Below are 26,176 nucleotides of genomic sequence, written 5' to 3' on the forward strand. Positions count from 1 at the left end.
TTTCATGAATATGAACAAATTTTCCCAGTTTTACAATTCAAGATTTCTGTCTGGAAAAAACAAAATGTTGAACAACACTGATTGTTGTCAGAAGCTCAAAAGGACAGTGTTGCAGTATCTAAATATTCTTCAATATTTGCTATTCATATTCCAGATCTATGCAGTACAGTATTTGCCATGCTGAGGTAGAAAATAGTAGTCATTATTAATGTTGTCATTATCATCATAAGTGTTACAAGTGGAGAGAAAGGAAATTGTTATTCAATTCAACAGGACTTTTTAAAAGGTTCCAGAAATAGCAGATTTAGGTCAAAGTTATTTCTAGACTCTGAATAAGTATTATAAGCTAACAGTTCCTATTCTTAGCTGGTAGCATAAAAGTTTGTTTCTTATCACTCCAGACGTGTTATAACAGCAGGGGAAAAAAACTTTCCTTTAAACTCAAATGGTTTAATACTAGAAAATAGTATTTTCTAAAACAATAACTTAGTGAAGCATGCTTCAAATCGATTTATTTTTCAATTGTATGTGCTATCTGCAGCAATCTGCACCTAACCATTTTCTGAAAACTATTCCTGAATATATAGCATTTTGCAATGTAATATGCACTCATAAAATTTTGACAGAGAAATGCATTTTCTCTTATATATTTGGTTTCAAGAGAAAGGCTTGAGTGCCCAAAACCTTATAGCTTTTGACAGCCTCATCAGCTAATTCTGTGATCAGTAGCTCCTCTCTACAAGACTTCGTATCAGAGGGGAGATTATGGCATACCTATTCTAGATGTCAGCTATCCAAAATCACTGAAGATTAAGAGTCATTTGGGTGATGTCTTATCATGATATTTTAATGGCATTTCTTTAAGGAAACTCTTGAAGTTTTCACTGTATCTATACAGATGTGCTATATCAAGAAAACTTTCTCAAGCAAAGGAGAGTCTTCTAATGAAGACATCCTTTTGTACAGAAGGAATATTTTCTTGGCCTGCAGTAGTTTAACCATGATGGCAAGTGGCTGGTTGGAAACAACAGAAGATGCAAGTTCTGAACTGAATTGCCAACTACATTGCCCTACTCTTCACAATGCAGAGTTCCAGTGGCAAACTTAGGTTTCTGTCACTCACATCCCTAGTGAAGAAGCATCATTCTCTTTCAGCTGTTCATAGAAGTATAGAATCATTAAAGTTGGAAAAGAGCTCTAAGATCATCAGGTCCAACCGTCAACCCAATGCTACCATGACCACATTTTTTTGAACACCTCTGGGGATGGTGACTCCACCACTTCCCTGGGCAGACTGTTTCAATGCTTCACCATTCTTTAGGTAAAGATTTTTTTCCTAATAGCTAATCATGTCTTGATGGAAAAGACACAGCTGTCATTTTCAATGGTTGAATAGCTGAGGAATACTCTTCTGAAATGCTCAAGTGATTTGCATGTTTCTGTGTGAACTCTTCTCTTATCAGCCCTTTCGGAAGAGTTCCTGGTCCAGGAGATTCAGTATTAAAATGTAGTTTTAGAAAATCGCAGCATTTTGTTTACTTGTTCTTTGTCTTTCCAATTTCTTTTCATAGGTGTAATAAGAACAGCTTTGCCAAACATGGACAGAGAAGTGAAGGAACAATATCAAGTTCTAATCCAAGCCAAGGACATGGGAGGACAGCTGGGAGGACTAGCTGGTACTACCACTGTAAACATTACTCTCACGGACGTCAATGACAACCCACCCAGGTTTCCTAAGAGTATGTTGTATTTCAAATGCACTAATTTTCAAATCGGCATGACTGAAAGTATTAATGTGAAGAATTTTTTAGCTAAGGAATTGAGATTCAGAAAGAAGAACAGAGTACTGAGAAAAAATTTAGAGTATGCTGTTATTTTTTTAAAATAATATAAAGTTCAATTTGAAAGTGCAAGATTTGAATATTTAAGAGGACAAGCTTGAGCCTGTGAGTTCATTTCTTTTATGCTTAAAATTTATTTGGAAAACAATATTTTGTCAAGGTAGACTGGATGATCCCCTTCAAATGACAAGAGGCTATACTTGAGACTTCTAGGTACCAAAGATGGAAATGGCTCATGCTTAGCATTGTTGTTATGATAATCAGGAACAGATTATTATTTTTTTTACACATCTTGGCCTTGAAGATTATATCTGTCCTTGGAAACGCTTACTGACTCAAAATAGTGTTCATCCACTGACAGTTTACAGCATTTCATATCAATTAGTTTAAATGAGGCTTTTCAGAAGTATGCTAATTTAAAGAGTTTCATAGTTTGTGTGTGATTAGCAGGATTGTCACTTACTGCTTTCCTTAAATGTAGTGAAGTTTTGTGTATTCTGTACCTATGAAATGCAGAAACTAATCAAGCATAAACCTTGATAACTATGCCAAAACAATTAGCTATTAAATGTTGTTAGTGAGGCAAAATCATAGTAGAACATGTGTGTGAGTTTGCAGTAAGATGATGGCAGCTTATACTTTGTGTCTCTTCTCTTGCACATGAACTGTAATCCCATTTAATGTATTATAAATGCTCCTTAGGTACGAAAACACACCTGAAACTTCACAGTTTTCTCTCATAAAAATTCTTCTTCTTTTTCTCAGTATGCAAATACATTGCATTTCTGCATGTAAGAATGACTGTGTTAAGACAAAGATCCATCTGGCCTTGCCTTCTGTCTCTTACACTATCTAGAGAGTACACACATGAACAGGTCAGACAATACTCCAGAACATTTCCTCAGTTTCTAACAATATTGGCCCAGGTGATGTCCTTGTATTTAGCCCTGAACGGATTATTCTTAGAGCAGATTGCTCCATTGCCTTGACACTTAAGTAAAATTTCAGAGTCCACAACATCCTCTGTTAGTGAGGTGCACAGATCAATCATGCATCACTCAACAATTTCCTCTTACTTGTTTTGAATCCATCCATACATATCTACCTGCATGTTGACCTCTTCAAAGAAGTCAGAAAGTGTTGCAAAATATGACCTTGATTTAGAAAAGCTGTGTTGCGTCTTTTTCAGTACAGAATATTCTCCATGAGTCCATAAATCTTGTTCCTAGTGTTTTGCCCTGTGCATGTCAGTCATATCTATCCTTAGCTCCCCCGAACTCATAAAACTCTTTAGGGAAGGAAGTGTTATATTAGCACCTCCAAGCCTTCTCCTGCCACAGTGGTTTGAAGCAAAATATTACACATCATAATAGTTCACTGATTTCATCCTTCAGGCTCTTGTGCATGTAACAGCTAATCTCAATGATTTGTTACTACTGTGTCTGTTTGTTCCACAACTGCTTCTATAGCTAATGTAACCTTCTCATGAGCTGCCCCATAAGGAAGGGTTCCAGGATAGAAAAATTCCCCAGCTATTCTATGCTCAACACAAAGAAAAGTAATGTATTACATCTTACGTTTGTTATCTTATCTTCTCTGAGCACGTCTTCTATATCTCAATTTTGAGTTGGTTTTACACAGTTCCTCTCAGGCTTTTGCCTCCAGATGTCTCTAAAAGACAATTATTATTAGCTTGTTTGCCAGAGATTTATTCAAACTCATTTTTTGTCTTCTTTATTGTGGTTTTATAGATAAAGCAGATTTTATGGCTTTTTCTGTTGTCCTCCCTGAGACACGACTTCATTTTTTTGAAAAATGTGATTTTGCTTTTATTAGCTGTGTTGTTTACCCTTTACAGACTTGCTTTTGAATGGATGCTGTGCACTTGCTGTGAGTCTTCAAAATGGTGTCCCTAGATAGCATCCACACCACCCATAGTGATTTAACTGTCTCAACTATCCCATTCAGCTTTTTTATAGCAATATCCCTCAGTTTTATTTATTTCCACTTTTTTTTTTCTTTTTTACTGAGTACAGTCATCATGTAATTTTGGCTCTTACTGCTTCTGCACAGATAATTGCATTTAAACTCATTATGGTTGCTGTAAAATTTAGAACTAAAAAACTTTTCCTGACTAGCTAAGTGTTGACACTGTTCTCTTCTTTAAGTCTTATTTGACTTAGAGCTTCCTTTAACAACCATCTTTATTCCTCCACTGACGAGGTCTACTTTGCCCTTCCTCTTTATTTTTCTTTTGCTCCTTAGTACTGTGCTGCCTGACTGATTTTCTTCTTTCCCAGATTTTGGTGATGCCTATTATGCTCATATTCTTGTTTAGTATTCGGCATTGAAGATACTCAAACTATTTCCCATTTTAGCCCTGGGCTTTATATTGTGGTTTTCTTTCTCCTCTGTACTGGACCCTAGTTTGATTCTGTGTGATGTCTCATTTCGGCATTTCCTACTGGACTAACACCACATTTTGAAGCACTCTGCATGAAGAACGCGGAATTCTGGCAATCGCACTCTTTGTCCAAACTGTGTACTTCCACACTTGTTTTGAATTCTGTGCTTTTCAACACCTGCAAATTTTCCTGAACTTTTCAGCTAGATCTCAATATTCATAGAAAACTTTCTGAAGCCTCTTTCTCGTATGGCCAAAATGAATTTTGCATCTTCTCTACAGGAACCCATTCTTCAGCAAGTGCCTCTACTTTCCAGCAGTGTGAATCCCATCTCCTTACAAGGTTTTCTCAGGCAGGCATTTAAAACTTTGCCTTTCCCGCTTTCTCTCCCTGATTATACGTAGTGAGACAACTTCAGACTATGCTATGAATGTCTTTAACTTCAGTTTTCGCTTGCCAGCCTAAATTTCACCTCTAAGACCTCTGTCCAGTCTTACCTTATTTTGTCAGAGCTCCCATGGACTACAGCCACTTGGTGCCTCCTTGGGTTTCCTGACATCCTGTCAAGGCACGTTCTGTGATGCTCCAAATGTGGTCCATGAGCAAATCATCCCAGAGGGCTTTTTTGAACCAACATTCCCCCTGTCCTTGTCCTCAGTACTTGTTAGACCGCCAACTCCTGCATTCTACTTCTTCCGTTCAGCTGGAATCCCTGCTGATGGAGGTGCAAGAGGAAATAACGTAACTGCTTGTAAACTGAACAGTTCAGCACATTGGCAAGTTCCTTGGGCCCAGTGCTCTTTCCTATGTCTGAGTTAGGTATTTTGCTTTCTATACTGGTAGGAGGGTTAGTAATTTTCTATTTTATCGTAATTTTCTATTTTATTGCATGCCTTCATCTACTGTAGTGTTGCAGAAATGTACAAGTCTCACGTAATTTCAGTTTTCATGATGCAGAGAAATCATGGAATATATCATTGCCTTTGAAGAAGAAAGCCTTCAGGTCTCATTTAATGCCTAATTATTGCTATGAAGGAGCAAAAAAATCACAGAAGATGAAGCTTATTCTGTGCTTTGCATGCTAATAGGGTTGAAAAACTTTTTTTCTATTGTCACAGAAGCTGACTTATAGCAGTGACTCAACAAAACGAAGAGGAGGTTCATGTTGATACTGAAAACAATAAACATTTAGCATGGCTAACAAGCTAAAATGTCAGTATGGGGTCTCCAGTGTATTGCAACAGTATTGGTCAAGGCAGACCATTACCTGAAACATTATTTTTTTGGAAGTTATGTTACAGACAATGCATTTCTATTCTCATAAACTAAGGACTTCCACTGAATCACAATAGTGAAAGCAAAAAAACCTGATCAGTGGGGATTTATCTAGCCAGTCCCTTTTGGTTAAGCAGTGTGTGATATGATGTACAGTGTGCCTGAAATTCACAGAGACAGAACGCTAATTACAGCTAAACAAAAATGATTGATAGAAAACAGAAAGTATTTGAGTATGATTTTTTTTTCTAATATAGTAACTGTATTTTTCAGTTTTGCTCTTTGAAAATGTTGCAATGATTCAGAGTGACTACCTGCCAGGAAATGGAGTTTTTTCTTTGTTTGACTACCATAGCTAAAAGGACACTTGTGCAACATTTTAGCTTATTTGGAAAATAAGTCTTTAAAATCAGAGTCAGGTAGGTGCCAGGGTCAGGCCTGACAAAACATAAAGAGCCATCACTGTTTCTTAGAGTTGAGACCTCCACTATCACATTACTCGTTCTTGGTCAACAAAGCCAGGAAGTCCAACCGCGGACTGGAAGAAGGGACTGAAGGTCCTTTAACACAAATGTTGGCAGGGTAGACGATTTTGCATCAAATAACCAGAACCACAGTTTCCCAAAAGGATTATACCAAAGATGCCATGCTATGTAGATTATTTTATCAAATAAGAAGATATTAATTATCACAGAACAAAGTTTCAGTTTATTTTCTGAACTCAGTTAAGCTGAAAAAAAAAAAAAGATTTCACAGCAGAAGTGGGAGAACATGTATTATTAATACTTGGAAGAAGCTAGATTGATAAATAATATATTACAAGCTTGCCAAAAAAAAAATGTATCATCACGGAACACCTTCATCTCATCGAGGGTCCTTTAAGGAAACGGGCAGGTATGGAGGGGATATCAGCATCCACTGATGAAAATCCACTGAATTTCCTGCTAAAAAAGCTGAATATGGAATTTTTTATTCAAAACCTGTGCTTTTGAACATATTCAGTGGGGAACTTCTACCTTGCATGTCTCAGAGTAATGAGGAGTGCAACAAAGGGGAAACCTCTAAACATTCTATATTTCTTCTGTCAGGGTTGTTTGACCTGCAGGTACCTATTGGCCCACATTTCAGGAAACTGAGACACTTCAGAAAACTTATATTTTCTTTCTAACTAGAAGGCAAAATGAATCTGAATTATTTTATTAATAGAAATTTATTCCTGAAAGTGTTTTATATGTCTTGCCTGACTCTTCATTAGTAGGCTGACTTTTTTCATTACTGTGCATGTTTCATTGTTATAAATAGAACTTTTTCGTAAATATTGAAATTAATATTTCATAACAAAGTTTAATTCTTTCAAAAAATGGAAAAAAATGGGCCAAGACTGAAAGGGGAAGTACTTTTCCTATCACAGCAACGATGTTCAAGCAATTAAGTGAAAATTTGGCATAACACAACATTGCCCTTGAATAGACAAGAGTGGATAAAAGCTGTTTATCTGTAGGCAAGCATCCTGGTCCAGAAGGGAATTGATGGCCTTTCTCTCTCCGCCATTCACGTACACAGTAGCTGGTTAAGTAAAAAGACAGTTCAGCACGTCCTTCCTAGAAGCTAATGGGCTAACCCCTAATGCATAGTGCCTTAGCCCAATCTGAGCTAGCTGCAAGGACAGCTGTGGCTTGTTTCCAACTCTTAAAATAAGCTTCAGGAAAGGATGGATGGGTTATATTTACTTTAACATTTAAATGACAAAAACTGTATAATTAGTTGGTATAAATTATACTTCATGGAATCAAACCAATTAAGTGAAGTGGTTGATTCATATTTTGTAAGGTTATTGTGCTTCAGTTTTCCTGTCTTTCTTTTGTTCACTGATGACAGAGTGACTGTGAAAGCAATTTACAGAAATAAACCCTTATATGCTGAGCAATAAAAGCACATGCAAATCATTTTAGGCAAAGGAGTAGTATGCCTTTTTATTCTAATATGACATAAGTACACTTTTAGGGGATGAGGCCGTGGTATAGATGAGATGCAATTGAATTTTAAAATTTATACAGTTTTTATTCTGATATTAGAAAATAAAAGACCATTCTCAAGTGTCTTATGACATCAGCAGTAAATCAGGTTTATTTTTAAATTGTGTATTTTTTAGGGTGATACTCCCTGAAGTTACATTTTTTACTCAAAATAACTATTTGGCTAGAGTTATGTTTTATCCCATCACTTCCAACACACAGGAGAAATCAGTATTGTAGGGCAATGATTGAAAACTCTATTTAATAGAAGAAAGATGAAGTTAAAGTTGAATTTTGACTAGTTTTACATGTCTTGGCTTTTAAGAAAGCAGCTCTCTGATGGTCAAAAATCATTCTCAGGGCTTTCTCGCAACCACATTTAAAATGTTCAGATGGCTGTAAAGCAGCACCTAGACATCACAATGGCCCATTTTTTGCTGTCACTGGTCTTTTCAGAAGCATCCCAGTGAAATCCATCAGGTTAGTTTGCATAAAAAAGCATGGCAAATTTCCAGAAATGCTTGGAACCAGAAATGCAACTATTCATCTTTCTGGTAATGACACCTTAAGTAAGGCAAGATTGAAGGATCTCTCCTAATACCTTGCACGTTATCTGCCTGTAGAAGTTCGCAGCTAATTGGATTTGGATTTCAAGAGTGGGCAGTACAGTGCTTTCCACATCAGGTGTTAAATCCTCCATGGCAGACAAGCAAAGGAAACACCAATCTTAAACAGAAAAGTCAACAAACCAGTCAATTCAGAAGCTAGAAAAAAATATCTTTCACTGATGCAATTTCCGGAATTTCAGTGCAAGTGAAAAAGAGAGCTTTACAAAAGAGAGCTAGCCTTTTTTTTTTTCCCTCTTAGTTATACAACCTTTTATGCTACTTGAATGATCTATTTTGTGGATGATCTATTATATACATCTCATATCTATTTCACAGTTATGATATTAAGAATAGAGTTTGCATATTATTGCTCTTTAGATAGCACGTATTTTCCATGATTGTTTATTGGTTCAGAGCATATTTTAATAGGTTAACTTTCATGTAATAAAATCTGTAGAAATGTTTTGAAAGAAAAGACAACTAATTGTGGAATTTGGAATTACCTACCTATACATACTTAGGCATACACACTCTGTGGATTTAAAATTCTTATCATAGTTACGAATTTATATATTCTGGAAAGCTTACCACAGCACAGAAATTGCACACACACTATTTAACATAGGTTTTACAATGCAAAAGAGGCGAATTTTGTCCAGGCAGTCAACTAAGTGTGAGTGATTCCATTCATGTGGCTTTGAACCACTCTTATCCACTTAATTGCAAAATTTGGTTCAGAGGGAGAGTGCAAGTAAAAGGTTTTCTGGTCCACATGAGGTAGAAGGAAAAAATTTTTAACTCACTGCTTTGGATCAGTGGCCTGTGAGAGAGAAATTCCTCAGATAATGGTATCTGCTTTTAAAGATTTCCGAAGAATACAATGCAGACCCCACCCAGTAGTAAATTAGACAGAAAAAGACTATGTGATTCAGAAATTATTCTCATCACTAGTCTCAAAAATTAAAATAATAGCAGCACAAGTTTTGATTTTTTAAAACAACTATGGAAATTCATTCCCTCCCTATTTGAAAAATTTTCTAGAAAACTTACTTTAGATTAAGGTTCAGAGCTCCAGTTTGCCTAATTAAGTGTTTTGAGAAGTCTGCCCAACTTTCTGGGAAGTTCTTCTACTCACTGCAGTTCAGATAGGGGAGTACGGCTTCTCTCTGTGCCCCTGTTACAAGTTGTTGTGCTTCATATAAGCACTTGTATCTTCACTGGCTCTCGGAATGAAAATGAGTCTAGCTTTCATTGATTAAAGAGTTTGCCCGGCAGACAAGATGCCCTAATTCAGTTCCAGCAACTAATTACTTATTTTATACTAAATGGGGGATACTTACACAGGACAGGTGGACAGATTCATTGCAGGCTAGCCTGCAGGCAGTAATAAAGTGCGTGTCCCTTGGCTTGTTTGGCTATCTCTGCTGTGCCCCCTCCCAGCTTCTTGTGAAAATTAACCCGCTCCTACCTGAATCTATGACAGTGGGAGACGGAATCAGAACTTGTTTTGAATCAGAAAGGGAGGGAAAGTTGAATCCTGGTCTACTCCATCTTTGTTAATTTTCTAAGCCCTGTGTTGTAAGACATAAGTGGGAAAAACAAGCACCAGCTTGGTATTGTAAACCAAATTTAAATCTTTTAATGCCAGAAAATCTTAAACAAAGTCTGATTTCCATTATCCTGTGAGTTTTAGTGTAAACTAGAACTGTGGTTTTGAGCTGAACACATATTTTTAAACAAATATTTAAAGCAATGATGTAAGACAGGAATGCAAATACTCCCCGTGTGACTGTAAGCCAATCATGAAATCAGTGGCTATGCAGAGGTTGTTATAATTTTGCATTGTAATACCAGTGCGTCACTTAACTGCAGCTTTAACACCAGCAAAATAATAATCAAAACAGTACATGAATAAATACTTGCAGACCAATATTTACACAGTGCTCTTACAGGAATCAGAAGAGGATGTAGGGTAACTCCACATTAATACACATTCCCTCCAAGTCTCACACCTCTGTATTATCTGCATCTCTGTCCCCTCCTGCTTTTGCCTCCTCTTTCCTCCTCACCTTGTCTATCCTTCCATAAAACATGCACTCTTGTTTCCCTTCTCCTAAAAGAGACACAAATGTATCCTTGATCTCATTTTCATCTTGTAGCTGCAGTTCAGCCATCTCCTCCCCAGTAATAACACTGATAAAATTACATGTCCTTTGTTGGTTCATGTCCAGCTCTGAGTCTCTCCACATTTTGCTATACTGAGGTCATGAGTCCGCTCCATCCCAGATAAAGCTCTTCACAGCTCCATCTTGCTTGGTTTGGCCACCACACTGTCACACAGCTCAGTGATGTTTCATAGAATCATAGAATGGCCTAGGCTGGAAACGACCTTCGAGATCATTTAATCCAACCTCCCTGTCATGGGCAGGGACAACCTTTGCCTGTAGCTAACCTGAGTTAGCTACACGTTTGACAGCTAGTCATAAAAAAAGCCTCTGTACTACTTTTTTTCCCCCTCCTAAACTACCACAGAATTACAGACATTTTTACAGAGACTAAAAGAAGATACACAAGAGCTCATTTTGTTTTGCTTTGAAGACTTAAAGAAGGACATGAGAGTGTCAGGGAAAGTACCTGGACGTTCAAGTCACCCCTACTATTAGCCCTATTACAGGCACTGGACACAATTTTGACCAACACCAAGTAAAACTGTCTCAGACAAATTCAGGGCATTCATGGAAATTAGTACAGATCAGAAACTATTTTCTGCAGTCACTTTCCATGAAGCTGACCTATTTTAGGGTGGTTGAAAGAATTTAATAACATGGAAATAGGCCATTCTATACTGGTTAGTTTCTGGGCTGCAGAGTACAGCTGGTACATGAAATTTCTTTGTACAGTTGTAGCTTTTTTGAGCCTATGCTTTGCAATCCAGGCCATGCAGCCCAGCTTGGGTCACAGCACCTGACAGTTAAGTAGACGTCTATTACTATTTGTGTATGTGCAACGTAAAGGAGTTAACATAAATTTCAAGCTCTATGCAGTTTTCTGTTTATACTTACACCAACTTTCTCTTACTTTTTTCTTATTCCTTTCCACATCAGAGTTCTTCAATCACTTTAAATAAGAGCTGGTTTGTCCCACAAAAGTGGATGTAGTCGTAGTAAAAGCTCTCCTAGAACCTTTTTTTTTATAGCTGTCACTCTTGGATGAATGACATTAATTGTAAAGCATTTTGAAGAGTAAAACATTTGATTCAGGTTGAACAATATAACAAAACCCAACTGAAACATAATATTGTGAAACAAAACTGAGAAATAAACTGGAGGATGAACTATTCACTTACCATAGATTCTCAAAATATTAAATGTTTAGTAAATTTTACATCTGCTACACTTACATTGTTTTTTAACTTTCTCTGGAATGCATAACTAGCAAAGGCTATTCTTAGATGTCTGTTTGGACTACTGATTGAACAAAACAAAAACCTCTTTAAAGCTCTAAACAATGAGAGACTCATCCCTTAGCTGCAAAGCAGAGCGTGAAAATAAACCAAAGAAAAACATAGGTAACTTATAACTAGGTAAAATGTAATGCTCTGATTGCACAGTAAGCAATAGTGCATGAAATACAAATGAGTACAGCAGTGGTTAGAATTTAAATATTATCTATTGGTCATAAAATTCTGTTAGTCTGCACTTACCCAATTCATTTTCCCCTTATCATCAGGTTTAGATGGTAATTGATCATTAACAGCAAGATTTATAGGACAATTAGTTTTAAACACATCATTATCATCATAGTAGATTATTATCATTAATAATTATATTTTACATCTGCTACCTTCTGTCTAGAAGGTGTAAACAATCATGGTTCACAGAAATTCAGCAACCTTTGGCAGGAATCATGACATTCACTCCACCCCAATGTGTTTTCCTTGGAGAGTGGTGAAGAAATTACTCATTCAAAACACAGAGTATTTAGATTGGATGCATGAAATTATCCACAGTAACCTTGGGGTAGCTTAAAAGCACCATGCATCTCCACCTCCTCTCTGATACTGAAGAGGAGCTAGGATTAGGGATTTAACAGCATGGGGTTGCCTTGCATTGCTTTGAGAGTTGGTTGCAAAGTGACTCACAGACAACAGTGTCACTTGCTTTGTCACTCTAATTTCTGGCAGCACCTGCCTTTGTCCCTGAGGCCTTCCGTCCGAGCAAGAAACCAGCACAGCCTTTCTGCTTCTGACCATGGTGGGCCTGCTTTTTGAAAATTTAGAGGCTCCAGTGCAACATGAAGCGAAGCAGACCATATATAATATATAATTGTAATCACAGCAGTAATTTTCAGAAATACCCAACAATCACAGTCGTAGTCAGGTGTCCAGGAGAGCTGCACTCTTTGTAAAACCATTAAATGAGGTGCACTAAAAGTGTTTGCAACAATCCAGAGGCTCCTACTGACAGCAACAGGAGCTGCAGATACCAGGCAGTTTTGAAGCTGTCTTCTCTGAGTCCAAAGTACAGTTTAGCTGAATTTTTATGTAACGGAAGCTACAAAATAAAAGGAAAATAGCATAAATATTCTAGATGAACTCTTTTGAGTTTTCTCTTGAGTTTATGAGAATTACTTTTTTTCAGTGGCTTCCACAGCAAGTTTGCTGATCTTATAAATGTGATCTTAAAATTTTGTCAAGATCTGTAGTTAAGCACTTAGTACCCACAGATTTCATTGCAAAAGGAATGGTCTTAGTATATAGATCTCACCCTTAAACACTTAAATTGAAAGACAGAAATAACACTTTTGATAAGTTGATCATACCTGCCGTAAAGTACAAAAGACTACAAATGTGAGGCCAAGTGAAATCCTATTGTATCACTGCCTTTAGGTCTATATCACACATTAAATTGCAAGTTTAAATTAAATTAAATTAAATTAAATTTGCAAGAAACCAAAACTTAAAGAACAGTAAACTATTATGCACTTACACTTGATTTCACATTTTTACCTTTAAAAATACTAATTTTCTGCTTTAGACTGTGCCAACACAGTGAAGAAGGGTAATATTTGTATTAGGGAGAACCATTTACCCAATGAGCATGTGAAAATCAAAATTTCACAAGGAGTCTTAAAGATGTTGAGCATGTTCTGTTTAGGTGATTTTAGACATGCAGCTTTGATGTTAGAGGACTGATGGAGAGAAAAATGATTCTTCTAATACAGATGATTTAGAGCGCTTGACTTAGATCCTGAAGTAAATGGTTTGACCACATTCTTAATAGTGAATGAATTGTAGTAAAATTGTGTTATTATATTTTGTGCCAGAGTAATAAAGTAAATATTAAAAGCTCCCACAAGATATTTCAGAAACAGAGATGTTAAGCAGAGCTTTGCAAACTCTGTGTCCCATCCTTGGCGATACACTTTTTATCATGTTAACTTTTCACATATATCATGCAATTTAAATTTTATAGAGGGAATAAGTGTACTGATTTATTTCAATGGTGTGATCACCAGAATATTACCAGTAGACCTACTTGATAAATGCCAATTACATGCTGCCTGACATTCTGCAAAACAAAAGACATTTTCTCCTGAAAACTATCCTTTTTCTGTCTGTAAGGCGTGTTACGCCTTGACAAAACTTAAATAAGCTTGTAGGCTATACCTCCAAGAATATTTTTGTGGTTGTATTTTGGACTTTCCTTACTGATTTTTTTTGTTTGTTAATAATTTCTTATTCAATAGACTGGATATTAGCAGTTCTTTCTAGGTCATGATACATAATGAAGCTGATCATCTAGAGCCCTCGGAGATCAGGAAAGCACATTGTCTGACGCATGAAAGTCAGACTTTGTAGAAATGACCATTCTGCCACCACTTCTCCATATAGCAACATCAATGGAAAAGGATGTGATAATGGCGGGATCGTTTTGTACAGTAATAACAGCATGATTAAAGCGATTACTCGGGAACTTTATTTGGTCTCCTCAGCATATCAGAATTCTACTTCATGTGATCTAGAAGAAAACCTTAATTATAAACTTGAGGAAGTTCTGGAAATGAACATTTTCTTCCCATCCTAGTAAAACTGTACCACCATAAAAACCAAAACTTAAGATTCTTCAAAGAAGATTAAGTAGTATTGTTTCCTAGGCATTAGGACACACATATCTGATTGTCTGTGGCTCCAACGTCTTCTAGAATTATTTCTACATTGCTGTCTTTGGATTCTTCCTAAATAGAAAGAAATCAGTGCCCTTGTACCTTAGCCAAGATAAAAAAAAATGAAGTGCCTTGGTAACTAAAGCTAACAAGAATATTATAATATACATGATCTTATTGGTTTTCTTCCTGATAATACATTAAAGTTTAGATCAAAGAGCAACAAAATATTTTATTGCAATTTCATTACCTATAAGATTCATGCTATCATGATTAACTGCAGTGCAGTATGTTGGCAGCTGCCAAAGAAAACTGAAAAAAATATAGAAAAAGAAAAAGCTGGAGAGGATAATCTTGTATATACACAGTACACGTATGGTGACAAATTAGAAAAAAATCTCAAATAGCGTTTACAGCTGTTTGGTTGAAGGCCATTATGCAGTTAGGTCCCTAGATGCTGGATTATTTATTAATGGTTGTTTGCTGATGAGATGTAATGATAATTTTCATTTCTTATTCTCCTCAGAATTGAAAACCTTTTTGGTAAACGACGGTATACTCGTAAACTGCAGGTGTAGAGAAACAAAACAAAAAAAAACATTTGTAAGTAAAAATCAAACCTCAGAACAGCTTTTGAGCCTTAAAAATGAGAACTAATCTAATCATGTCAAAAGAACTGTAAATATGTGCTGAATTTCAGTCAATATGACTGATTACCTGTCGCTTACTCAGCTCTGATTTCTTCCCACTGTGTGCTTTGGAACCATCTTTGTTTTAGAAACTCAGAGGCAGCATGTATGAGTTCTTAGCTCACCTCCATTTTCAGCATACTTTTGGGGCTATGTAATAAGTCCTATCAGTCATCTCAGCCTAAAAGCTTCAGCAGCATCATCACTCATTTATTTTTATCGTCCTCATTGATACTGCTCAACCTGAAGCTCCGAGGAAGTTTCACACTTTGAGTCATATAGAGACTATACAGGCTTTATAAGGGAATGCTTGAGTGCTTCTGCTGCACCACATAATCACTGGACTTTCACTAGTTTTGGATTCTGGGTTGAATTTTAAGCGTAATTTAAGCATGAAGTGTTGCTTAAGTTAAGCATGTCAGCTGGCACATGACTTTTGGCCTTAAAAATTACATTTAATTTTTTTCTTTCTTAAAATTCCATTTACAGCCGAAAGAAGAATCTCGGTCAGGCAATATGCAATGCTATTATCTTTCCTTTGTGTGAAGATATTCTGCCTTGCATGCCATATATATGACTGAAATCAGCAAAAGGATAACGAGTCCAGTTTTGTACTACAGTCTGAGGGAAGTAAGGGCTTGCTTGCTCTTTTGGTACATCCCCTGTCATTCGTCCTTTAGAGCAAACTTAGAAAACACACTTAAAAGAGATTTATGCAAGTATAAGAAGTCACATGAAACAATCTACAAAATTTGTCAGAATAGAGCAGCATAACCAGCTGCTGCACAAGTTTTGTCTGAGCTACTTGTTCCATCATTCCTAGAAGCTGCAGAGTACGAGATTTTCAGGACCTTTGGGAGTACAAGGCTATTACTCAGTCCTGTTTCAATATACCTCTATAGCAAATGGAGGTAGTAGTATACACAGGCAAAATGGACAATAAAAACTGAATAATGCTAAACTGTCACAGAACGTCCACAGCAAGAAGTAATGTGTTTTAGAAACAGAAAAATAAAAATCTACAAAACTGTCTTTCTGTTACATTTCATGTGCAGAAGTTATTGATCATTTCAAATGTCTGCGGTACAAAAACTATTTTCTGGGAGGGAAAAAAAGAAGGTTTTCATGCTATACATTTTATTCTCTTGAAGTTTTTTTCCCTGAGCTGGCAACAATATACATTATTTGTTTTCATTTATTTTATTCTGAAAGTATGTTGTCACAGTAGCACCATTAACAGCTTCCATATGCTGTGAAGATAATATTACAGGAGGACGATGGCAGTGTAATTACATACTACATCTTCAGAGATCTGACTCTGGCAGAGTTGAAGATTACTTCAGAGCTTCAAATTAATCTGAATGACCCCATCTTTATTACTGTTGAATTTCAGAAAGTGATGAAATGCCAAGTCATTGTAAATAACTGATAAAAGCCTAAACGATCTGAAATAAGTAATGCAGTGTTTCTTTGACTTCATCTAAGTCCCATACACTTTACACCCAGGTACAATACTTTATAGAGAAATGTTTGGTTTAATGTATCTGAGTGCTTTTCAGTTCACTGAGAATAGACCAACTAGGAAAAGAAGGAAAAAGCTATTAGCATATGCTCTTACATTTTACATTCACCAAATTGTGGCTGTAAAGTACAAACACCGCAGTAATGATTTCTGTCATCCAGTATGTGTGTCTCTAAAAGACCTGAGCATCAGTGTTAGAACTAAGTTGTGGAAATGTAATATAAGATTCAAATGTAGGCAAAGCCCATTGGGATCCATTTTCTTTCACCTCTTTTGAAGAACTTGCATAGCAGAGACCTAGTAATATGTGTATTTGTAAGTGATGGTGGATAATAGGAGGTTTTGTAATTGTCTCTTGCATACCCTGTTAAAATTTTATTCCTTACTCAGAATTATTGAAGTACAACTAAAAAATAGCTGAGGCTACACTTGTCTTGATACACTTGTCTTGAGGCTACACTTGTCTTGTGTCATACTGCTCCTTTCCAGCTCTTCACACAAGGAGAAAAAGTAAAGCTTCCTTTAGTACCTTCCATGGAAAAAGAAGAAGGAAAGGTTGCTTTAGTATGTCCACTTGGAAAAAATAATATTCTATTTGCACAGCCTTCAGTCAATGAGTACTACAAAGCTACACATAATGTCCAAATGTGAATGCTGACACAAACACAGGGGTTTTCTCAAATAAACAAAGCAAGTTTTGCTTTAGATATGCACTGCATACAGATGGACAGAGGGAGGAACAGGACGAAACACATTTTTTCAGGGTCAGTTAACCATTTATATAGGTACCGAACCACTAGCTCACAAAAGAGAAGGTTTGCTCCTAATCCAGCAGAGAGTACTAGTGTCATTTTTTACTTCACCTGGAAATGCTGTCAAGATGAAAAAGCTGACACAGCATGCACTGGAAGGAGATAGGGATGGGGAACAGCGTCTGCAGTTTAATTCAGTGTCTGGATGCAAAAGTCATCTCTCCTGCTGTTACATGATATACAACTTCTCAAAGCCTTACTTCGTGGAGTGTGACTGAACGGCTACAAGGCGAAAATCTCCGAGATATCCTCTTAATAAACCTCCCACTAGTCACAGGTGCCTGTCCTGCTAGACTGTTGAAAAAGGAGGTGTAACTTTCCTCCTAGGAGTTCCCATGTAGAGGAACGGGGAAGGCCATTGCTGGTGTTTTCCTGCGCCAAAGGGGCTCCTCTGTAAGAGCTGTTGGAGGATGACCCAGGAAAATTAAATGATGTGGCAAGCGAGCACTAGCTCTCTAGACAGTGAACCAAACAACCCCAGGCCCACAGAAATCAGCTCCAAGAGCTGCTGGTTTTGACAGCAAAGGCTGCCCTGTGAAGGAAGGCAAGCACTACTGGTTAAAGTCACAGCTGACTCAAAGTACTTCAGACCTTTTCTTTTAGCTATTTGAAATATTATGTCTAGTATTTTTTCAATATAGTCACTTCCCTGAATGAAACTATTTTGTCCTCACATATCAGGAATAATACTTGTTTTAAACGTGTGTGACTTTTGCATGGTGTTTGGTTTGGTGGGGTTTTTTTAAGCTTTTATTACCACTAATAGTAAATAAACTGAAAATAAAAGTGCAGAGCTAAAAATCATGTTTAGCACTGAAATTTTAGTAGAGCACCCTCTGGTGTCTAATGTATAAGCAATACTCTTTAAATCCCCCTGCAAGGAGTTGTACATGTAATTATAGTATTGAGTATTACAGAAATGAGCGCAAAACTTTTTTCCACTGAATTTTTTCCTTTCAACTACTGTGAAAGGCACAGATATGTTTTCCCAAACTAAATACAAATTCAGATACTAAAAACTCTTAAACACAGAAAGAGAAAAATGCTTATAAACACTTACTGCCTACATGGAGAATTGAATTCAAGAGTCAACTATATCAGTAAAATTAAAGCCAGCTGTATAGGTAGATACCTCAAGAGATAGAGATGCCCTCAGAGTTACAGTAGACCAAATATAGGAACAAGAGGAAATCAACAGGTAAAACATGCATATATTCTTCTAATCCTTTGTTCGTTTAATCTCATTGTCTTAATGGTATGATTTAGGTATGTTTATTTCGCACAGGCTCCATGGTTTTAATCAGACACTCTATGTTAATTATCTAGAAATCCCAAGAGTGACTGTCTGCCACTTTGTCACAGGTATCTTCCATTTAAAAGTACCTGAGTCCTCTCACGTTGGTTCTGCTATTGGAAGGATCAGAGCTGTGGACCCCGATTTTGGGAAAAATGCAGAAATTGAGTACAACATAGTACCAGGAGATGGCGGAAACTTGTTTGACATCACAACAGATGAGAACACCCAGGAAGGAGTCATCAAACTGAAAAAGGTATGTGACCCTGATGGGGTTTTATTGTACCTGTGGTTCAAGTGAGAAACTAGGTAAGAGAGTTACATATTGTGCAATTATAGCTCATAAGTAACACACAGTAGTTTGAATCTTTGTTAGAAAATGTAGTTGTGATCTTAGTGTTGAAAGACGTTGGAGGTTTGTGTTTCATTCATATAAAATCAGGTGTGACTTTTTAGAAATAATGTCAGTTTTAATGGCAGAGGTGTAATTCTTATCTCTATAGAAAGTATAATTTCTCTTTTATGTGAAATTTTCCACCTAAAACAATCAGAGCATGGAATGAAAGAGATGTAGTTTATACTTGAGATAACATATTTAATTCTCACTTATAAGCATTTGATTTTGAAAATTTTGATTTTATGAACCTGTTGTACACTACTGTGGTGAACAGTTTTTACTCAGGCCAGAGGAGTCCCAAATAGTTGCAGTCTCCTAATAGTGTCCCGCATAGCTGGTTATCAGATATTCATGCAAGGGAGCACACTGCATCTCAGCTGTTGATATTGCTTTAGTGTACTAGAATAAGGTCAAAATTAATGAATTTATGAATTTCAAAGTTGGAAAGGTTAAGTCTTGTTTAGAATTTGGTGATTAAAGCACTCAGTAGGAGAGATCCAAATAGTGACTGGCACATTTGACCAATGCTTACCTTCTGAGCCCAGACATGTACTTATACATAAATGATCAGCTTGTTTAGAAGAAAGAAATCTGAACCATAAGAATTCTGGACAAGTGTATTAAGAGAACCTTTAGTTCCAATAAAATGTAGAATTCAGTTAATTAGATTTCCCCCAACACTGACCGTGGATTTATATTTGCATTTTGCTCATTCTAACAGTGAAATTCCTAGTTTCAGCTTCTTGACCAGGGTAAATTATTCATGGGTACCTTAAAGGCCTAGGTCATGTCAAATCACTTACTCCTCTCCTAGTTTTAGTGCCATAAAACGGAAGCTACAATACACCCAGGAAGGAATTTGTCTCTTTGTACTCTTCCAGCCCCCACACTTCTTTTCTGACTAAAAGATTCAGTCTGCTGCTTCCTCTTTATGTCAATTTGTAAACTGTTTTATTTCTAAAAATCATTCTGATCACCTTTTTGCCCTCTGTGCAGAGGAGTCAAAAATAGCTCCATCTGGAACTGTCAGGCTGAGCAGCTGCACACCTCTCTGTATGCACTGCCAGTCGCAAACGGGAACCATTGAAAGATGAATGTTTGAGTATCAAGAGTAGGTTTTTGATAGGATTCAGTTCTCCCTGGATTGGTCCTAAGCCTCAGCTGTGCTGCTTAGTTTTATACATAGCAATAGAATTTCTCCATACTTTTAGTTAAGTGTATATATATATTAGAGTGTATAGGCAAAACATTCCAACTGGCAATGCAGATTCAAACAGCATACATATAATATTTTTTACTGATGAAGAGCATTCATGTATGAATTTGCCTGATAGGAGCACCAGCACAGGCAAAATTCCTGGCAACTTTTGAGAATGCTGTATGGAGAATTATATAATATTTAATTGAACCACTAATTAAAAAAAATTACACCACCTCTTTCCATATCCAGATACTTTAGAGCTGGTCATTCTATTTCATTGCATTTAATTTAGTCTTTTCAGTAACAAGATATGACACATCTGAAAGTTTAGGGCACTTTTACAACAGTAGAACATCAGTCAGTGTTGCCTAACGTGATAGATCTCTTGTCACTGAACAGAGGGGAAAAAATATAATTTTAATCCCTTCTTGATTGTCTTTCTCATAGTGACCTGAGGGCAGTGACAGACTGTGAAGGTCAGGGAATACCAGCTTTGTTCTGTGCAGGAGTGTGGAAAGAAGAGAAGCACAACACACAACATGCAGGTCCTCCAGCAAAGAATGCCTTTATATGGACCCTAAACAATGCCCTTCACAAAACTTTCCTCAGGGTAAAGGTCCTATTCACTGAACTTAAAATGTTACAAGTGTTTTAAGATATTTTGAAATCATCTAAAATCCATCTACCTATATTCCTCACTGGATCCCAGGTTAAAAAAAGCAATCTTAAAGATACTGTTAATTCTACTGTCTTTTCATATCCTTTATGCTTGTAATAATATAAAGGTGTTTTCATGGGTTATAGGTTTTAGATTGTCGTAAGTACTGGCCAGTCACAAATCTGTGCACACCTATTAAAATGCATGCTACTTGTACCGCACGAGCCTGCAACAGCACTATTTATGTGCCTGCAGAGAAGGAATTTTACACTGCATGGTGTACAGAACACTGATTTGACCTTGTGGGATGAGACAAATATTTAAGTTTGGTATGCATTTAAGTCCTTCTTTAAAACAAAGCTGATGATTGACTAGGACTAACACTTTCAATTACGAATTCTAAATAATAAGCAGTCAAAGCACTATTCAAAAGTGCTATGTGCTTTAAAAACAGGTTTGTACTTTTTTCTGTTTCAGAGCATATTCTCATGCTGCAGTAATTCAGCGCTGAGCCGTTTCAAAATCATTTATGACGTTTGCTTTTATTTTTCCTGAATAATTTCTTTTAGCTAGAAACTGTCAGTCACTGCATAGATGCTTTCTTGCTCTGCTTCTCAGACACTCTATGGGCACAAACGGCCACAGCTGGACAAGGTGCACATTGTAAAGGATCTGTCTGATTGCTAATTTATTTTTGTGCTATGATCAAATATAAGCTTGAGTACTTCTACTCATGCTATTTACATATATTGAAAATGAAATAGCTTTTCCTACATTCTGCTGAAGATATCTAAAATGCCATTTAGCACCACTGTGTGGTTAGTACTATAATAGTTTCCTCTCTCTCTCAAAAACAAAAAAAAAAGGAAAATGGTATCAGTTAAAAGAGGGGGAAATGTCTGGTTTGCAGATCGTGCTACACACAATTCTCTATAGGAGAAGGAAATATTTCTGTATTAGGAGCAGAATGACCAATTTCTTCCCTTGTCTGATGCTCTTTAATACAGGGTTTGGGGGGCTTGTATTTATATAGTACCTGTCATCCTACCTGAATGCTTTAGCAAACTACAGGGACCATAAGTTACAAGAAGCAGGGTGACAGAAGGGACTAGCTCCATTGTACCGAAGTGGACTGGCCTCAGGTGGGGCACAGTGTGGTGCTCCTAGGTATGGTGCAGAAAATGTGTCAGTCCCAGGCAAGCTCCTGATTTTACTGAAATGGATAAGAAATCTTGAAACACCATACCCAACAGGAAGGGAAAACAGAAGGATCCAAGCTTCACTGAACATTTGGCAATGAATTTGTTAAAGGTAAGAATGAGTTTATAGGATAAGCCCACTGTGTGCGGAAGTCTCTTAACTGGCCCAGCATGAACTAATCCAGAAATTGAGAAGGGTTCAAGCACCGAGTCTAGCTGACGCATTACTTTACTAATTCGTGCAGAGTGCACTAATCTGTGCAGTGTGTCATTAAAGCCCAGGAAAAAGCTGTTCTAGGCTTTACCTGACATGATCCTACACTGCTGCACTGTGCTGGTGAGCTTCTCCATGTGAGTCAGTGAAAGCTCAGGGAACTTAATTATTGCAAGCTGCGTACCACTGCTAACTGATCAGATGACAAAGGTGTATCCATGAAATCACAGCAGGTCAGGGAGAACATAGCACTGCATGATGAGAAACAGTAACTTTAGTGATGATAAAATAACAGAATCTGGAGGGGATGATGAACAGACCCAGTAGCTGCAGGGAGGTATTTAGAGCATATGCTTCCTTGTAACTACAGGGGCTGTTTTTAAAAAGTCTTTAATTGCAGTCAGTAAGTAGAATTTTGACTGCTGACTAACTTGAGTTGTCTTGCTCATGGGATAGCCTGTGTATATAGCACTGAGACATTGCTGTAGCGTTAAGAGCAGTCTGATAGCATCTGTACACCACAACAGTGAGCATAAGGCAGACTCCTGATGTCCCTCAGCCAGAATTGCGTTACAGCTACCACCTACTTAACTAACAAGACTGTACAGACTGCTCAGCCTGACCTGCTCTTTCATTCTCCAGAGACCTATGATCATAACTCATGAGTTTGTGTGAGTGGGAGTTGTGGTCTTACGTTTTGAGGAGGAAAAGCAGGTGATATTAAGTCCTTTGGTACAGACAGAAAGTAGTGACATGGGTGCAGGCACAATCATAAATGCAATGGCAGCCACAGAGAAGAATGGTGGCAAGAGTGAGGAAGGGGAGATCTTCAGTTTCTTACAGTTTGCAGATACAGCTTTCGCGTTTGGTTTTTCCAGGAATGGTGCGAGACACCTGCAGAACTAGGTAAGGTTTTCTGAGAGCAGCAAACAGTTGAACCACTGACATTGGTCAGCTTCTCCCCTCCTCCAGATGTCAAACATGCATATATTTTTACCACTTCCCCTGAAATCTTGAAACCACTCACTTCAGATTTGGTCAAATCTACAACTCTCGCTGTAGATTTGGCCTATGGATCTCATTTTTTACCACAAGGTCTCATCTCTGTAATTAATTAATGTTCCTAGCTGATCTGGCGCTTACTTTAACAAATCAACCTGCTCTATAATACCAATTATTTCCTTATGCTATTTAAAATCCAGTGCAGAAGTGCAGTTACTGAAATGTGTCAATGCACAGCAAAGAATCTGACAGCGCTATTTTACAAAATACATAGATATTCCAGCCATCTTCAGGGGGAAAGTGTAGCCAGGTTGAGACAGCCATATAGTCAGAGTTGCTCTAGAATTGCACAACGGTAGTATGAAGACAAGCCTAAGTTAGCATGTGCTTCCTCTCAGCCCAGTGTACTGTCGCTATCCATATGTCCCAGGACTTACAGTATCATCCCAAAATATACTTTTTCCATCATTGCAGCTGTGGATCATGAAAGCCTGTATCACAATGCTGTTGTATCTCCTATGTGTGGGTAAAAAGCAGAAATTTCCGGAGATTCCAATCGTGCCTCTTTGTGAAGCAGAACAAACCGACAGGATAGTTTTTTCCCCACCCTTACCATTCTTCTCATCAGAATTCATTATATCTTTCAGTCTATCTTTTTTCTTTCAGTTATTTAATGACTCCCTATATCTATCTAATCTATCTATCTATCCATGTATCTAATATATTGATTTAGTTACAAATACATCTATATAGTAGCATTTCTTAACTTTAACCTTGAATATGGGAAACAGTAATATTTAAAAATATAATTATATCTGAAACAGAGATGTTAATGTGTTTTCCTATTCATGCTAAACAAGTCTGTCTATGGTACTTCTAGAGTTGCAAGATAAAGTGATTTGTCAGCATGTGGTATTTGATTTTGGGATTTGTAGAATGCCTTTGCTGCACACAGCTGTGTATATGCTGATAGTGCTTTACTATGCAACTATATAGAGCAGCTTGTAAACACAACATAGGAAAAGGCAGATAAGAACCAGTAAGGCAGCCAAATACATCTATTCTGTCATTGGTACTTAGAATATCAATTAGAAATACTCTTTTAATTGTTGAATATTTCATAGTTAAAAAGACATTGCCTTAATATTAGTAAAAATGCTGTTTACTCTGGAAACTTTTGCAAAATAAAAACCTTATTCAAACTTAGCTTTCTGAATACAGTTATTTTTTACAGAAGAAATAAATATTTCTACTGGTTATTCATAAAAATAACCAAAATCACTTCTATGAAGTAATTTCATTAAAATCTGCTAAATTGTAAGATGTTTCAGTAACCTTACAGGTTGTGGTTTTTTTCTGTAAGATTCAAATATTCTGCTATGTTTGTATCCTTACCATCATTCCAGGCTTGAAATGAAAATCAGACTGAGCACTGTCATTCATTTATTACGTAACAGTAAAATGTGTTTATAAAAAAAAAAGAAAAAAAAACCAGCTAAAATGTTGTGTAGAACACTCATTTTCTGCATGAATTTTAGTGGTATCTACTGAGAAAAAGAAAAACAAAGAAATGCTATTTGAACATCTTTAAAACTGAAAATCCAAAAGGTTGTGCCTGAGAGCTAGGCAGACATTTCAGACAGACTGCGGGCATATCAGAAAAATGCCAGAATTTGAGACCATCAATAGCTATCTGTATGGCTCAACTGTTCAAAACTGGGAAAACCAGAACTGATCATGAGACCGTAGCATAGGCTTCTCATAAATACAACACATTTAAAAGCGTACTCTTTTTCTGCACAATATATGCACAAAAGCTTTACCATTTGCAACTTTTCCCATCTTTCTGCAGATATTTCAGTTGCAGTTTAGCCTCACTCATATTAAAAGGCAAAATCCTGCTATTTTTTGGGAGTCTGACACTGCTTTTCTCTGACAAGGGCTCAGTGCTTTCAGCCTGTCTCTTCCTATTTTGAGTGCCATCTGTGCTTTGCATTGGCTGCGTATTGTTTAACCTCTAAATGTATTTATCATTTGGGGTTGCTCTGAGGTTACAGTGAGAAAACATTTTCTTTTCTAGGGCTTCAGCTGTCTTTTCGAAAATATACCATAGCATTTGTCCATAATGCTGGAGGAGAGAGAAGTAATGCAGCCACTTCATCCATTTTCTGGGCAGTTGTACAGTAAAATATGCCAGCCTGAGCACACCAATTCACAAAATTGCTTGAAGTCTTATTCCTTTCTGTCCATCCCCAAACACTCTACTCCCCTTGCATCTTAAAAGTTGTGACTGGGCATTGGCCAAGGACCATGATCTGGTGCTGCTGGCTTGAAGAGTAACTCAGTGTAACACAGCCTGCAAAGACCACATGGGTCATGGCTCCTTCCATTAGCACATCTACCTGCAAATATACTCATGTATCACAGGAGCCAGTCTGAACAGTTTAAATGCAATTTGAGAGTTATGAAAGATACATACAAGGCATCAGTTAGAAATACTACTTAATGAGAGCTTAGATTTCTTGCTTTCGCTGTCTTAATAATTTCTCTCTAGCTTAACCCCTCAGACTTTATCCACTGGTTCTTTAAACTTCACGATTTCTCCCCTCAATATATTATTTGAAAACATGTTAACAATTTATATAATTTGCTAGAAAAGAATTTTGTTTGTTTGGGGAGGATTTTTTTGGCAATATATAACAGGGAACTCAAGTAGTTTAGAAACTGAAAAGATAGTGTGATAACAATTTGGATAATGAAGCAGCATGTCCATTTTTAGTGAAGGCAAGAGCTCCAGGTTTCACCCCTGGAGCACAAGTTCTTCCACCCTTAATTCTATCTGCTTCTTCTTAGCTTTAGTTTCTTCTTCTTTCTGTCAA

General features: G+C 37.0%; 1 protein-coding gene across 1 annotated transcript in view; it reads left to right on the plus strand.

Annotated features, from left to right (window-relative positions):
• Positions 1–1,571: 1,571 nt before the first annotated feature.
• The window catches only part of CDH12 (cadherin 12, type 2 (N-cadherin 2)), a gene marked incomplete at its 5' end in the record, with an annotated part of 69,625 nt that continues 45,020 nt past the window's right edge, over positions 1,572–26,176 (plus strand). The window contains 2 exons of the mRNA XM_009865348.1: positions 1,572–1,739; positions 18,695–18,882. Coding sequence (XP_009863650.1) covers positions 1,572–1,739; positions 18,695–18,882 — 356 coding nt within the window. The remainder of the gene's footprint in view (positions 1,740–18,694; positions 18,883–26,176) is intronic.

Source organism: Apaloderma vittatum, unplaced genomic scaffold, assembly GCF_000703405.1.
Source record: "Apaloderma vittatum isolate BGI_N311 unplaced genomic scaffold, ASM70340v1 scaffold11302, whole genome shotgun sequence".
NCBI lineage: Eukaryota > Metazoa > Chordata > Aves > Trogoniformes > Trogonidae > Apaloderma > Apaloderma vittatum.